General features: G+C 39.9%; 1 protein-coding gene across 1 annotated transcript in view; it reads left to right on the top strand.

Moving 5' to 3' along the window:
* The window catches only part of OGFRL1 (opioid growth factor receptor-like 1), a 20,555-nt gene extending 8,306 nt beyond the window's left edge, over positions 1 to 12,249 (top strand). Inside the window, exon 7 of the mRNA XM_010851273.1 lies at positions 5,254 to 12,249. Within this exon, the coding sequence (XP_010849575.1) occupies positions 5,254 to 5,917 (664 nt within the window). The 3' untranslated portion in view covers positions 5,918 to 12,249. The remainder of the gene's footprint in view (positions 1 to 5,253) is intronic.
* The last annotated feature ends 1,043 nt before the right edge of the window (positions 12,250 to 13,292 follow it).

The following is a 13,292-nucleotide window of genomic DNA, read 5'->3' as shown; positions in this document are numbered from 1 at the left end:
CAACAACAGCAAAAAAAAAAAAGGACTGAGATTCCAGGTAGATATATGGCTGCTTGACATCCCTGGTGGCTCGATGGTAAAGCGTCTGCCTACAATGCGGGAGACGGGGGTTCAATCCCTGGGTTGGGAAGATCTCTTGGAGAAGGAAATGGCAATCCACTCCAGTACTATTGCCTGGAAAATCCCATGGACAGAGGAGCCTGGTAGGCTACAGTCCATGGGGTCGCAAAGAGTTGGACACGACTGAGCGACTTCACGTTCACGTTGGTTTCGGAACTGTTTATTCGTGCAGCCACTCTACTGCCCACAGTCAAGTGTAGCCTCACTCCCTGTTTATACCGTGTTTCTCAGCATTTGTGGTGGTTGTTTGTATAGGCTTTTCTAGACCCCTCTCCTGGGTTGTATGCTTCTGGTAGCTCGGGCTGCTCCTCAGGCACTGTGCCTTCTTAGATCAAATCCATAATTAAGCCTATGACATATACTGTAAGTCCCCTACTTATGAACCTTCAAGCTGTGAACTTTCAAAGGTGCAAACGTGCGTTCACGTGTCCCATGTTGTAAGTTAGCTCACGGGTCTGGTGTACGTTGTTGCCTGTGTGCATTCTCTACAATTGGCGGTGCTTTTGTGTACTTTACTGAACAGTGCTGTGTAGAGTACAGCAGGGCAGTATCTTTATTTCCAGCCCAGGATATCTGGAAGCAAGCATAAAAGCGACACTGGTGTAGGTGGTGTTTTTCAAGGTACTGTACTGTAATTAAAAATGTTTTCTTTATTTTTTTGTGTATTTTTATGTATTACTTGTGTGAAAAGTATTATAAACCTATTACAGTTCAGTACTAAATTTCCAATTATGTTAGTTGGATATCTAGGCTAACTTTGTTGGGCTTCTGAACAAAATGGACCTAGAACATGCTCTTGGAGCGAACTCATTTGTATGTAGGGGACTTACTGTAAAAACCACTTTATAAGACTGAGAGGTACTCATATGTTTTAGAAAGAGAGAAAATTAGAATAATCACCTTATAGGTCAAAATCAGAAGCCCAGTTTTTGTTAGTAAATCGAAACACCTGTGAAGAAAATTTTAGCAGTTTATCTGGAACTGATTTTCTGTGTTCTTTTGCTTAGATATTTATAACTTTCATTAATACTTATATCCCAATTAAAAAAAATATTTTCTTTGCATGCAAACTGGCCTTTTCTTTTTTCTTCTTAATTATAGGGTGACTTATGAGCACTGGACTATAAAACCAACAACTTTAAAACATTTTTAGCACATTATAATTAGCTGAATGGGGCAAATACCAAGAGAAGAAAAATTAAAACTAACCTAAGAAATATGTCTTTGCACCAAACAGCATTTTTGTACATTGATAAACTAATTTTTTGTGTGTATTTTTCTATAACTTTGATCTTGCTTTGGTAAAGTGAGTAGAAGCATTACTGTTTGAGCCTTCTATTTATTATTTATAATCAACATTATTAAAATGGTGACTTGTAGTAAAACACTCAAGATGTGGGCATAAAACTTTATGATCTTGACTAGAAGACCTGTTAACTCATAACTCAAGTTAAATTTGATTTATAGAGAGCACTTTGGAGAAGGACATGGCAACCCACTCCAGTATTCTTGCCTGGAGAATTCCATGGATGCAGGAGCCTGGTGGGCTACAGTCCATGGAGTCGCAAAGAGTCTGGCACGATTTAGCGACTAAGTGACGACAGAGCACTTATACTGAAGCGATGCAGAGAGCTCTCCCCGAGCTCTCTGTGCACAGTTTCTAAGCACTGTGGATTACCCTCAAAGACAGCTGTGTGCAGGTAGTCTGTTGACATGAAGGATGCCAAGAGTCAACCTCAGAAGAGGATCTGATGATGTCTCATCTTCTGTGTGCTCACGAATGTCATTTGAGAGAACTTCCATTTCCAACTTGTTTTTTTTTTTTTTCTTGGTTGGAATAGCACTCTTGTTTAGTAAATATTTGTTGAATGAATAAGTGGTGAACAAACCAGGTTGGTCTGCCTAAATCCTCCTTGGGGTTTAATCGTCTCCACCACTCTTAATTGGTGGTTGGAAGCAGAAGGCTTTCGTTAAATGACTTTCTGGCTTGGGACTCGGAGGGGAGCCTGACTGTTACCTGACCCTTCCCGCCCTGTCATCTTTCCTTCCTTCCACCACCAGTTTTCCTTTCCATGGGTACAGCTTTTTTGTGTGTTTTAATCTGCATAGTATCTTGAGTCTTTTAGAGTAAGCAGGGAATTCAGTGTGTTTATAGTAGTCCAGTACTCTTGTCTGGAAAATCCCATGGACAGAGGAGCCTGGTAGGCTGCAGTCCATGGGGTCGCTGAGGGTCGGACACGACTGAGCGACTTCACTTTCACTTTTCACTTCACTTTCATGCATTGGAGAAGGAAATGGCGGCCCACTCCAGTGTTCTTGCCTGGAGAATCCCAGGGACGGGGGAGCCTGGTGGGCTGCCATCTATGGGGTCACACAGAGTCGGACATGACTGAAGTGACTTAGCAGCAGCAGCAGCATAGTAGTCCAGCAGAGAAAAATATTAAAAGAAAGTGAAGTGAAATAAAGTATAGTGAACAAGGACCATGACTCAAAGAGGGAACATATCTCAGCCTTTCCCACTGGCCTCACCTCTGTCTGCAAGCCCAGCTTCTGTCTTTGATCTGCTAAGCCACCCGAGTCTACTCACAACATTAGGAGAGTGGGGGCGTTTTGTATTTCTTGGTGACATTTGTTTCAAATCATACTGAAACACCCAGTTTCTTTCTTGTGTAATTCTGTTCCATAGTCCTGATCTTTATTCACTTTAACCCCAGTGTTTGTTCTTTTCCACTCTTATGTAAACTTTTAAATTGGAGAATGTGTTGATAGAGAAAATTTTATCTTGGTCATTCATCTTGGATTGGATATGTGAAATTGAGCTACTTGCAAATTTTTTGTTGTGTCATATAACTCCTCTTTGATTTTTTAAAGGAAAATATTATTCCATTTTACCATGCCTCTCTTTCTCATAGACTTAGGGAGCAGACGTTGGGATTTCACTACCAAGTTATTAGACTATGTATCGAAAGTGAAACTGCTAGTCGCTTAGTTGTGTCTGACTCTTTGCAACCCCATGGACTGTAGCCTGCCAGGCTCTTCTGTCCATGGAATTGTTCAGGCAAGAATACTGGAATGTGCAGTCATGTCCTTCTACAGGGGATCTTCCAGACCCAGGGATCGAACCTGGATCTCCCTCATTGTAGGCAGATTCTTTACTGTCTGAGCCACCAGGAATGCCAGACCATGTAGATGCTACCCTAACCTAACTACTAGGTTGGTCCTGCTGATAATGGCACCTTGTCTTAACTTCACTCGAATTGGTATTGTCTCAAAAGACTGGTACTTGATTCATAAAACTGAAGCATTATCTGTGCTATGTTTTATCCTTTGGCCTTCAAAGACTATTAAGAGAACACTATTGACTATTAAGAGAACACTACTTTGGTAAACACCCAGAAAGATGGAAACATTGAAAACTGTTGTACTTGTCTTTTCCAATGTTTGGTGAGCCTGAATCATTCAGGGTTTATTTAGTTTGGTCCAAACTAAGTCTCAAACTATAAGGTCCTGGAACCAGGTCCTTCCACTCCTCAAATATTCAGCATCCTCCACTTTTCCCAAATAAGTTGCTAGTTATTCCTAAGTGAATACCAAGCTTTTGTGGACGCCAAGGCAAGTATATGTGACGGTTGTAGAAAGTTCAATGCCTGAGGTGTAAAGAGGTTTAGGGAGGTTAGGAATAAGTAGTGGTTGTGGGGCAGTATTGGGTGAATCGGAGAAGGCAATGGCACCCCACTCCAGTACTTTTGCCTAGAAAATCCCATGGACGGAGGAGCCTGGTAGGCTGCAGTCCATGGGGTCGCTAAGAGTCGGACACGACTGAGCAACTTCACTTTCACTTTTTACTTTCATGCATTGGAGAAGGAAATGGCAACCCACTCCAGTGTCCTTGCCTGGAGAATTCCAGGGACAGGGGAGCCTGGTGGGCTGCCGTCTATAGGGTCGCACAGAGTCAGACACGACTGAAGCGACTTAGCAGCAGCAGCAGCAGCAGCAGCAGCATTGGGTGAATAACTCACCTGGGCTATTGATGACACGTGTGATTAATACATGAAAATTAATCATGTATTAATGATTCCTTTTGGACACAGCCAGGTATTTGTAATAAAGCAACTCTTGGGCTGAGTGAGGTCAGGGAGGTGAGATTATGAATTGTGACAGAATAGGTTTGGAAGGCTTTCATCTGATAATGGCCTTAGTTTTCAGACAAAGATGATACTAGTGCAATCTGGGGAAATAAGCATCTTTGGAATCAATGGCATTAAAGGCAAAATTGTCAATTCTGTGATAGGGAAAGATGAGGCAAGAGAGGTCACAGATGGAAAAGAGTTGGGGTGATTATGTTATGATAGGTACAAGCGTGGTGCTTCTTAGTGTACCAGTATCAACATTTATATGGTTAAATAGTGTCATATTTAAGTTTCACATTCTTAGCTTATGGGTCAGCTTGTTTGACTCTTACAAACTCAGGGAGGTGTGGGCCCTTCTCCCCATCTGCAGACTGGGATGCTGAGCCTTCAAGGTGCCATCATTTCATGCAGCTGCAGGTGCTGAGTCAGGATGTGAGTTCAGTTCTGACTCCAAAGCCCATGCTCCCTGCTGTGCTAAATAAGTCAGTTTTGCATCCTTTGTCGGAATTGTTCTAGCCAGGTAGAATGGCTTTTTCTGCTTCCCTTCTGAGTTGGTTCTTATGGTGGATTCTGCTGACCAGCTGACCCTGGAAATTGTACATTCGGCTGGTAGCTAATGCCCAGCACTGGTTACCTGTTACAGGAATGATACCTTTGTGTAGTCGATATTCATCCTCACTGTATCTTATAAATAATAATTCAACATCCGTGGGGATACATATTGAATCTAAATGTTCTTCAAATGTGAAGAACTAACAAGCCAGGGAGAATTTATTTTATATACTTGAGTTTTATGTAGATTGGCATTACACTGAGGCACAGAGGTTTAATACCTTCTGTTTTACGCTTCTTCATGGAGTCTAATGCTCCTTTTAGCAAAGTCATTACAAGGCATATTTTCATGGTTTACACTTCCATCAAAAGTACTTTCCCAGTAGTTTTCATTCCCAGGCTTCTTACCCCACCTAATTTTCTTCCTTCATTTTATTCAACCTGCTTCCAGGTCTCAGCACAACTATTTGAGGATCACTCGTATTCTGAAAAGCCTCGGCGAGCTTGGATATGAAAGTTTTAAATCTCCTCTTGTAAAATTTATCCTTCATGAGGCTCTGGTGGAAAATACTATTCCCAATATTAAACAGAGCGCGCTGGAGTATTTTGTGTACACAATCAGAGACAGAAGGGAGAGGAGAAAGCTCCTACGGTTTGCCCAGAAACATTACACGCCCTCAGAGAATTTTATCTGGGGACCCCCGAGGAAGGCACAGCCCGAGGGCAGCAAAGCCCAGAAGCCCCCCGGGCCGCCCACCGCGGGGCAGCACGGCCAGATGTCTATGCACAAAAAACCCAAAGACTCCAAAAACGCCTCTTCAGCCGCGCATGGGATCAGTAAAGCCGCTGAAGACAAAAAAGTGGCCTCTAAGGAGTCAGAAGAGACGGACAAGCCCAGTGAGGAGCCAGACAGCGAGGCCGCCCAGCCCGGAGACCCAGGGCAGGATGAGGTTGCAAACAATTCCAGTCCTCGGGCAGAAAAGACAGTTACTCATCCCGAGGAGCAAAAGGAGAGTGCATCTCCCTCGGAGAAGGATGAGGCGAGTGACACCCGGAACCAAGACGGTGGAAATCCAGGCGATGCGGGTTCCCATGATGATGCCGCATTGCCGTGAATTATCAGAAGGCCCCCACGCCTGTGTATCCCCGGGAGGGGAGGCTGTGACGTGTCCTGAGCAGTAGAGGCCGCGTTTCTCAGCGCAGCCGGCGGTTGGTGATTTTTCTGTGGTCAGCATTTAGTTGTCACCTGGTTTTTAGTCTGTGTGGCTGTGAATTTAATATTTAAAAAGAAGTCTGAAGACGAGACCCAGTGAGTAAGTGTATCCTGTAACACTCTGGGGATGTGAATTTTTGCATCCTGTACACAATTCCTTTTAAATTATTTTCAGTGTATCTGGAAGTAATCATGGAGTGTTTGATATAGCTGAGATAGGAATCAGTTCTTGGGGTGGACTGTACTATACCTGGAGGAAATTGAGAGGATAATTTCATTATGTGGCCACACCTTTGCCAGATTTAAAGGTTCCTATGTTTAAGGTGCAAGAAAAAAATGTGGTCTTCTTTGAGGTATTCAGAAAGGAATTTGGATTTTTTTTTTTTTAACAGCACCTCAGCGTGTTTACTTCCAGGTTCTGGTAAGGAGGATGGATGTTCTTGGGGACTTGGAATCACCCTCCCCTGCTTGTCAGTCTCTTTCCCGGTCCTCTCTCTCCACCCTTGGCCTCATTCTCATCAGCCACCTGTGTCGGCTGGTACCTGCGTTTCTAGTGTTGTCATCTAGACATTCAGATGGTCTCCTACAGTGACATTTGCACGGGACGGAAGAGAATGTCAACTGTACGATTTCAAGAATTTGCTTTGTTTAAAACAATAAACATGTTTTTCTGTATTAACGTGCTTAAAAACAAATTTTGATGCAAAAGTACAAGAAAAAAATCTTGCCTTTTATGGCTGTTCTGTATAAATTCGGTGCTTGTGTCTGAATGCAAATGACTAAAGAATTAAAAAATAAGAGGAGAAATTATTCATTTTTAAAATGCATGCATTTTGTACTGGCAACAAGGCAGTAGTCCCTGAAACCATGAATATCTCAGTGTTACGTGGACTATGAAGTTCATACTGCTTAGCCCACAGGGTATCTTTAAAAAAATACAATTTGCTGCATCTCAGTTGTCAGACCTTGAAATTGAGAGTAGATTTGATATCCCATGTATTCAGTTTTAGTAAGCCCAGAATGTGTCAAAATTGGGTAAGAGCAAATAGCTTTATTTCCTATAATATTGTTACTGATTATTATTACACATTAGAAAACAATTAAACACTGTGGTGAGAACTTCAGCATACCTACAAATATAATGAAAGTAATTAATAGACCTTTTTTAAAAACTTAATTTCATTTAGAAAGAAATTGCCTTTGTGTGTTTCTTAGGCTTTTAAGGGAAGATCTACTCACTTTAACCCCCAAAGAATTTTTACTGTTTTTACTATGTCCTGTTTTTTAATCACATCATATCATCTTCTGTTACTTTTATTGATCTGAGGATTTTTAGCAAAGGATTTCTAGAAACTAAACACACCAACAGTATGCTTTTAGAAGGATTTTATTGCCTTGAAATTTACATAAAACATCACTGTTTCTCAAATCTGACTTATTTAGTCAGAATGTTAATAACGTGTGTTATATATGTATTCCAATAAATATAGAATATTTTCTCATTATAATTTCTCATAATACAGCAGTTTTATGTTTCTTCTGTTTTTTTGAAGTGAGCATTAGGATTTGGGAAACAATTCTGCTTTTGGATTTCAGTTTCTTTTTTTACTTTAATGTAAAAAAAGATTTCTTTCATGGCCCCATTCTTTCTTTAATGGCCTCATCAAACTCAATAAGCAATTTTGCAGGGTTAGGGCATGAGAGTAGGTTGTCACATTGGGCTGAATTGTAGAAATATAATACATTGGAAATATCTTACCAATTTTGCATACATGATAAAGTGTTCACACCACTTTCTAAGTACATAATGTTAAAATTTTGTGACCAGATATTAAAATATTAATAAGCAGCAGACTGATACTAAAATGGGTATAATCTGAATTGCTTAGAAGCTAGTAGTATATCAGAGCCCTTAAAAGTAAAAATGTTTCATTCAATAATTTAACTTTTAGAATATTCCTAATTAGGGATTTGATTAGATTGTACCATTTAATTTGAGAATATTTAGTCTCAAGGGAAAAACTGCCTGGCTTTCATTTAAAATAGGGGCCTTTTTCTATCATGCTGGTTTTGAAAGGTATATTCACATGTAACAGTATCAGTTCTACATTTAATCTATAAATAACTTATGAGAGAATTGTTCAGTGGAAAGAAGTAAGAGAGTGCCATTCATTTTGCAGATAAAAATTACAAACACCTAAATTTTTTTTCTATTAAGAATATTTTGTACATTCAGTAGTTTTAAAATAAGATCTATAGGTGTGTCTTTATGTGTGTGCTAGACATGAAACAGCCCTCTGGGTTTGACTCTGATGTGTTGTATTTTAAAAACCTACTATGTGCTTGCAGAAACTTACTGAGAAGCTATTATAAAAATGCGGTGGAGCATGGCCAAATAGCTAGAAACTATCGAATTTTTGCAATTCTATAGACTTTATCATTGTACCATGGACTGTGAGGATACTCAGTATTGGCTATTGATAAAATACTAATTTGCGTTTCATGGCAAATAGATGTTATACTGCTTGGTTAGTCTAGTCTATTTCTAATATTTTGTGCATTCATATCCCAAAGGAGATAATATACGTGAAAATATTTTGAAATACTATAAAGTGATATATAATGATAAGATATATTTCTGTAAGTAGAGAAAAAGTTTATAACATTAAGAATATTATACCATTATACATTCTCATGCTCAATCTTACAAGAAACGGAAAAGAATAATGATAACTGAAAATATGTCTGCTTTCTCTGAGTCAGGTCCAGTTCTCAGTTCAAAATTATATGATACAGCTTTATTTTGAATTTTAATTGTGATAAAAAGCTTTTTTCAGCTTCAAGGAGAAAACAGAACTTATAACTCAGGAGTTAGCAGAGAAGTTCCAAGATTTTTTTTTTTTTGCCAAGTCTTAAAAACATAAATGTTATGTTTATATAATTATCTACTTTGTTTCTAGTTTTTATACTTTAATCTGACAGAAGGAATGATCTGGTGAAAAAGGAAAACAATACAGTGTTACATCTGAGTCACTCTTTAAAAAATCATTTTAGTAAGTAAACATCCGTATCAAAGTGGTCAAAAATTGATTGACCCGATGGAGAGAGACTATTTGGTTAATTGTTTAAAGTTAAATTTCCCTAGTTTATAGTATAGTTATGGTTGATTTTTAATCTACTGAGCAACTAAATCAACCCTTTTATTTTGTCTTTCTATAATTGAGACTCTTATAAAAGCTTTATTTTCTAACCTGAGGAAAGGACAGTCTTGATCTTGTTTGGTTCTGATTGCATCTGTGGGCTCTCAAGTTTATTTGGGGTGAGCGGGGATTCTTTGTTATAAGAATAATTTTGAAGATTTCTATTTTGTTTCCCACTTTAAAAATATCCATTCTGTTTTCTCCTGGGGTATTTCTGTTAAATGTAAGGTAAGCTGGAGTTAGACACACTGGAAATCATTTCAAATGTAGGTGTAGTTGTAGAGAAAGATGGCACGGGTTAGTAGAATATAGAAAGTTAGGGGTGCACATGTATTGATGTCTTTCACCTCTGAATTCTGTTTGTTCCACGAGCAGATCTGTGTGGGTATCTCTAGGGTAACAGTGAGTACGCCCTGCCTCCTCCCGTGTTCCAGCCCACCCAGCAGAGTGTGCTGGGGGACAGACTGTATTTTAGAAATTCCTAATTACTGAAGTTGATGATAATATAGTTATAAATAAATGAATGCCTGGGGGTGTCCAGATGTGCCTTAACTAATGTGATCAGGCTTTCATTCAGAAGTTTAAATTTTTACTCCATTATAAAATCTTGCCATAAGAAACATTCCAACCCACGAAGATCAGTTATTTTAGTGAAATTTACTTTGGTTGGTGCTTTTGCATTTTGGGGACATTTCCATTTGTATCAGTAACATCAGTTCAAAAGTGAGTATACTTAGCCACCGTGTTCAAACATGTGTTATATTTGACAAAAGGCCTTTACAGTAAGAAAGATTAGCTACATGGTTACATTATTTATGCTTCTCCTTAATTTTGCTACATGCTGTAATTTTCACTGTAAACATGTCTCAGTTTCTACAAGTAATATTTATCTGTCTTTTGTTTTTAGATGCAGATGGATGTAGAAAATGGAATTAGAGAAATGATTTAGAACTTTAATTCCAATAGATGTTTGGGGGAATCTGAAATTAATTTGGACTTTTATGCTGTAGTTTTATTAGAAACATTTAAACAGTACTGTTCTTGCTTTTTACCTTAGGTTGGAGAAAATATTTTTTTGTCATCTGCTTTTTTTCTTCTTTTGTTGAGAAGTTTACTGTTTTAGTTATTTGTGGGAAATGGCTTCTTAATATTTTTGTTTCCTTGAATTAACATGTCTGTGTTAACTGCTTTGTTTTATGGTCCAAACTCTGCCTGGAGGTTGAGTTCAGAGAAGGGGAGTTGGCTGAGAACCATCTGGGTGAAGGGGAGCCGACCCTGGGTGCAGGCCCTCCAGTGGAGGAAGGGTCCCCAGAACCTCCTCTGAGTGACCAGGGTCTCGCTCTGCAATTACTGATTTCTGAGGCGTGAGGGCCACCTGGGACTCCATAACTCCATACACTGTTTCAGTGGGTGTCAGTTTTCATAAAAATACCTGGTGTAGTTCATTTGCCACCATTTTGTAGTTGCTTAGAAAATTGTGAGCAATTTGACATCTGCTGTGTAGATTACTGCTAAATGTATCTCAGGAAACATTGAAATACCAGTTCTGCCTGCCCCTTCCCCCACCAGTTCAAAACTTCTGATCTCCAATCAAATATTGCTTGGGTTGTTCTTTCACAGGCCTCTGTATAAAAGTCTTCATAAAATGGTTCAATGTAAAGATGAAATGAAAGGGAAAAGGCACCAGTGCTGTCTTGTTATGCTGAAAGACCTTTATGTATATATTAAAAAAATCAGAAACCTTATATATTTTAATATGTAAAATATATGGAAGTTATAAAGTTTATCCTATTTTCATTTTTAAATTATAATGGAGTTTGTGGAACAGTTAACATTAACTAGAGAGATTAGTTGTGTAATAAGCTCTGGTCCTAAGAAACATCCAAGTTCTGCACTCACTGCTCAGATGAACACTTTTGTCAGTTCTGCTGGGTTCAGTGTCATGTGGAGGAGAGGAAAACACGATTGAAACACAAAATTAGAAGACAGAGACTCCCTGCTGAAACGAAGATGTAACCGATTGTAGGTCTGTGCAGTGCCAGAGTGGCTGCAGTGAGGACGAGATGAGGCAGGCTCTGCAGAGCTTTCCAGCGGGGACGTGCCCTGAGTTACACGTGCCGAGGGAATCAATACCTATTTGGAAACAGTCCCATTCCTGCTCTCCTTTGAAGCCTGAATTCCGCTTACTCCACGGTAGACTGAGACCTTGCACGACGGAGAGAAATAATCACGTGATCCGGAACCAGGTCTAATTCCTCTGCTGGTGCTTTTAACTGGGTTAAGTGGAGGGGCTGGCTGTAGACCCAAGGAGGAGAGGCAGTGATAGGTTGCATATGGCAAAGTAACCGTGTCTCCCGAACCATCACAACGAAGAGCAACAAACTGGACCAAGCGTTAGGTCCTTTTACAAGCCTTTTGTTTTCCTCTTTGTACAAAGTTGGTTTGCTTGTCTCCTCAGTGAGCTGTCCACTCTTCCTTTGTGCAAACTGATAAGACAGATGGCCAACGGGGTCCAGTCACCATTTCAATTGGGAAACTTCAGAGCCCTTTGTATTTTGAGTATTCAGGAGGATGGGTATGATTCTCAGAAAGATGGGTGCTTTCCTTCCGGTGTGAGCGCTGTCTCTTCCGCAGCGGCGGGCCTTCCGCCATGCGCCATCGTCTGCAGGATGAATTACAGAATGCTGCGCGTGTCTGTGCGCACCAATACCATGTGTATGTGGTAGGAGCTGTAACCAGTTTCTGGATATGTCTGGTACTATGAAACACTTATTTTATAATCCTGTAACTGTATGGCAGTGTTATGCCAAAAATGTATAAAGAGCAATAGTTTCTCTTGTTTACTGCTGTGTTTAAAAAGATCGTTTCTGAAACTATATGTTTAGAGTCCCTTCAATTATTTTTAATAACTAGTGCCAAATATATGTCCTGTAAAATGACTAAAAGCCACTTCATCTTGGTTAACATTTTGGCCTTATGTTAGAGTACATTATGTTGATTTTGCATGATTAAACTATTTTTAAAGAGCTGGAACAAATGACTTTGCTGTTTTTCTATGATTAGACTTTCTTATGGTTATTGTATGAGATCAACATTATTCCCTTTTTATCCTCTAAAATAAATGTTGTTTTGCAGGGTGAAATCTTATTTACACAGGCAGTTATTTTTGTCAGGGATGATTGGAGGGCAGCTCACATGTGTTATATGTGAGCTGGCTGTTTATGGCTCTCTTTCACTTTTCTCTAATGCAAAGATTTAAAAGTATTTTTAATATAAATGAGTGCAACATGAATAACGGATGGAACAGATGTTTTTCACTTTAGTAGGGCTACTCTTAACAACTTTTTTTTTTTTTTTTGATTAAGAAAAATGCAGCTGTGAGGTGCAAGTGAGGAGGCTGCTTAAGATGCCACAGGACAGTGGGGTTGAAGGTGAGGAAAAGCATTACCTTGCAGTGTGGCTGTGCAGATCTGCAGAGGCAGGTGAAGAGTGGATGACAGAACAAAGAATAAACTGTGGTTAAGATTGAAATTAGGGCTTCCAGGGTGGCTCAGACCGTAAAGAATCTGCCTGCAATGCAGGAGACCCAGGTTCAATCCCTGAGTCGAGAAGGTCCCCTGGAGAAGGGAACGGCAACCCACTCCAGTATTCTTGCCTGGAGGACTCCATGGACAGAGGCGACTGCTGAGCTACAGTCTATGGGGTCTCAGAGTCAGACACGACTGAGTGACTAACACTTTCAAGAATGAAATTGTAATGAAATCATATTGTGCATAAATGAGAAACGCAGTGAGAGGAAAGGAACAGATCACAGCTGCGATGGTGAATGAGCAGGATTGTAACTGCCTGACCTTGGGATGAATTGTTTAGGGAGAGAGCAAGGCGCACAAGCAATTATCATCCTAAGGGAGGAAGGGACATGTTCTGGTGACAGAAAATAGAGAGGTTTGCTTTTCCCCAAAGGTCAAAGTCAGAGGGCAGGCAGTCTTATGAGGATAGAGAGTCTCAGTAGAGTGAAAGCGTCAGGATGGAGTCTTCATTTCCTCAAGATGCAAAATCTAGTCTGGGAGAGAGTTC

Source organism: Bison bison, unplaced genomic scaffold (genome assembly GCF_000754665.1).
Source record: "Bison bison bison isolate TAMUID 2011002044 unplaced genomic scaffold, Bison_UMD1.0 scf7180017864300, whole genome shotgun sequence".
NCBI classification, from domain to species: Eukaryota; Metazoa; Chordata; class Mammalia; order Artiodactyla; family Bovidae; genus Bison; species Bison bison.
The sequence above is the reverse complement of the archived record's forward strand: the minus strand, read 5'-3'. Positions and strand labels throughout refer to the sequence as shown.